The sequence below is a fragment of the Phaethon lepturus genome, unplaced genomic scaffold, assembly GCF_000687285.1.
Source record: "Phaethon lepturus isolate BGI_N335 unplaced genomic scaffold, ASM68728v1 scaffold30301, whole genome shotgun sequence".
Classification (NCBI taxonomy): Eukaryota; Metazoa; Chordata; class Aves; order Phaethontiformes; family Phaethontidae; genus Phaethon; species Phaethon lepturus.
The window spans coordinates 11,072-14,194 of NW_010516046.1; the positions used below are offsets into that span (position 1 = coordinate 11,072).

General features: G+C 41.2%; 1 protein-coding gene across 1 annotated transcript in view; it reads right to left on the minus strand.

Moving 5' to 3' along the window:
* Positions 1-3,123, minus strand: part of LOC104627628 (vascular endothelial growth factor receptor 1-like) — a gene marked incomplete at both ends in the record, with an annotated part of 21,315 nt that overhangs the window by 10,796 nt on the left and 7,396 nt on the right. The window contains one exon of the mRNA XM_010295954.1: positions 513-637. Coding sequence (XP_010294256.1) covers positions 513-637 — 125 coding nt within the window. The remainder of the gene's footprint in view (positions 1-512; positions 638-3,123) is intronic.

Genomic DNA, 3,123 nt, shown 5'->3' on the forward strand with positions numbered 1-3,123 from the left:
CAAAGAGAAGCCATCCCTTGTCTGATAAGCGCACTCATGTGTAAAAGGAAGCAGCAAAGTCGCTGGTGGGAGTGAGGCAAAGGCTTGCAGAGATCCTTGTACAGCCCCTGCAAGTCTCCAGGGACTGCACTTAGCGGCTGTTCCAGAGGACAGAGGAGGAAAGGGGAGGAAGGGCAGGGGAAGAGGTGGGAGGAAGTCTCTTCTCCTAACAAGAAATTCCTTCCTGGGCTTAAAAAACGTTTGTCAGTGAGGATTTAATAAAACGGTATGAAAAGTTTAAGTTTCTTCAGAAAACTCACATCCAGTGCAAGAGATTTGATGAAGCCCTTCTCCGAGATATGATACGAAGCCTCCAGGGCTGAAATATTTCTAAACACACAGACACCCAGAAACTTTGTTTAAGAAATACTAAACTGCTGAAATATTGCAAAAGCATTACAATGGCTGTAAACAAACAAACAAACAAGCAGCATCCACAATAACACTTTCAGAGCATGCTTGGATTGAGGTACCTTTTTTAAAGTAACAGCAATATTTGGTGCTGTGACTCTACATGGAATGATCATTTCTCTTCCCACAGTCATGTGTATTATTTTAGGTATATCACTGTGCATCTCTACAAATGGATTGCTAGTATCTGCAAGAGAAGAAAAAGAAAAGGTTAATATCTGAAATCTTAAGACAGTGTGTGGAAATTGTAACGGTGCGTACAGCCTTGAAAGAAGAGATTAACCCTGTCCATAACAAAAGCTAGACAAAGTCCTCCAATCAATCTTCTGTTTACTTTTATCTAAACAATTCAGCAAAACATTATTAAATATTTGAAAATATATTTATCACTCAATATCAATAGCAGTACTTTGATATCTACTTTAAAATCCAGGACAGTTGAAGCACATTTTTCCCATTACAGCATCATCTCTACTGCTGAGATATGTGTTTATTATTTCAGGACATTTCTATTTTATTATCACAAGGAGAAGTAATTATATGGGAAGTGAGCTGAAATTCACTTATCAGGAAACCCCTACAGAGGACATGTTCCTGCTCTCTGCAAGGCAATTGATGGGAAAAACTCACACTGACTTCACCAGGAGAAACAATCTATTGTGATTATCCAGCCTTATTTTCAACTCTGAGAATATGGACTAGCGAGGGTTAATTATTCTCCTCCTTCCCACTCTCACAATACGTATATGTCTCTTTTTTAAGTGACAAGGTAAATGAAAATGCCAGGAAAACATTAATTCCTTTCGACTCAATAACTAAAGCTTGGCAGAGTAATTTACCGTCCCTTGAACAATCCCCTTAACAAAGGGCATTGTCATAAATAGCTTGCGCTGGGAACAGGGAACATTGCTGCTGCTATTGTTTGGACCACTTAACAAAGAGGGGCTCAAGACACAGGCTCTGGCTCCAAATCTTCTTTGCAGGTGTTCAGATCTGGAGGTTCGGTTTGACTCACATCACAGACAGACTACCTCAAAATTCACATACGGTTTAGTTTTTAACTCTTGAAAAAGTGGAACATTCAGATCTTAATTCTCTGCTTATCTGCGGCTCCAATGTTTTTTCAGGCAAATTCTATTATTTTCACTCAGTCAAAAATCTTACAAACAACAATGGAAATCTTTCTTGGATAAGAAATGATAAAGCCAGCAAGAATTGACCCTTTATAAAACCTCCAACTGTAGTACTTTATTCAATTGTTCTGGTCCCAGACATCTGCGTGTTGACCTATGTTCACTCAAGTAGTTCTTCAAATACATTACTTTTGCTTCTCTTTCAAAAGTGCAATCTGCACTTCCCAGTGTCATAAAACTGTTCTGCCCTTAGGATCATATTTTCTTCTTATATGCAATAATATTTTTGTTTGAGACATCAAACAGGAAGAGAAGCAAATTCTACTTTAATTTATACTGCGGAGAATCCTAAGGTAGAGTATCTCAAATGTACCCCAGAATACGGAAAAGGTTTTCCTAAAGAGCTTTAATGAAATTGTTACACGAACTTTTTGAAATGAAAGCCACAATGCTTTATTTAATAATAGGTGTTAAATGTCCACTGAGATCGCAAAAGGAACTTATGAGTAATAGAGGATGCGTATGTAATAAAAAATACTCTAAGGACTTGTTAGGCTGGCGTTTCCTCTGCAGTACGATTCAAGGAAAGACCAAGAATGAACCTGTGTGTAGCACGGTGAAAAGAACCTTTTTTGTTTCAGGGGCTTCAGCCACGGAAGAGGTCACCTGCTCCTTAACATCACCAGGCAAATGGATTTACGACTCCCCAAAGACTCGTTTGTCTTTGTCACAAAATTAAGAGCTCCTGCCCAAAACCAGCAAGCTTTGCAAAGTAGTTTCCTGTACCATAATCTCCAGATCATTACAAGTGTGAGGAAGAGCTGTTCTGGGGACTACCGGTGTTGTCCGCAGACACAGTGTCACCACTGACTGATGCCAATACCGAGGCAGTGGGGGCTGTGCAGCTCAGACCTCACAGGATTCCTGCCCATCCGAAAGCAAGGACAGGAAAAGAGCACAAAACACTACGCTTGGCTTTTTTTCTTCTTTTTCAATGGAAACGCACGTTCGCGCCTGGATAAGTCAATGAAGTGCTCTATAAAAGTCAACTAAATGCCCTGGCTGCTCTCAGTAGGCTTTAAAGCTCAGTCACAGCCTTTCTCGGTACACTCCCTGCAGTGGTACGCCAAGGCGTCTCCATGCCCCCGCTATTCGCGTGCAGAGCTCCCATTGACATCAGCGGGGACTTCCGCCATGAGCTGGAGGGCAATCGATGGCCCCAAGTGCTCCAAATGTCTTCCTGCTTTTGATTAAAAGAAATACGCATCATGTTTCCTAGCACAGTTTTGTTTTCATAATGAGTGTGGAGGCTTTTCCTGATTCCCTTTGATTTTATTCTCCTTCTGTCTTAATGGCCATAAGGGGATACTCTCACTGTCTCAAGACCAGAATCTGGTACAGGCTCTACCAACCTGGATTGGGCAAAGCCAAACCTACAGCAGCACCAGGGCAGGTTATGCCATGTTGGCAGGGTATGCCAACAACGTGGAATCCTTCTGTCTCCCAGATAATAGCAGTCCTTGCTTCTTTTTTCCTCTTT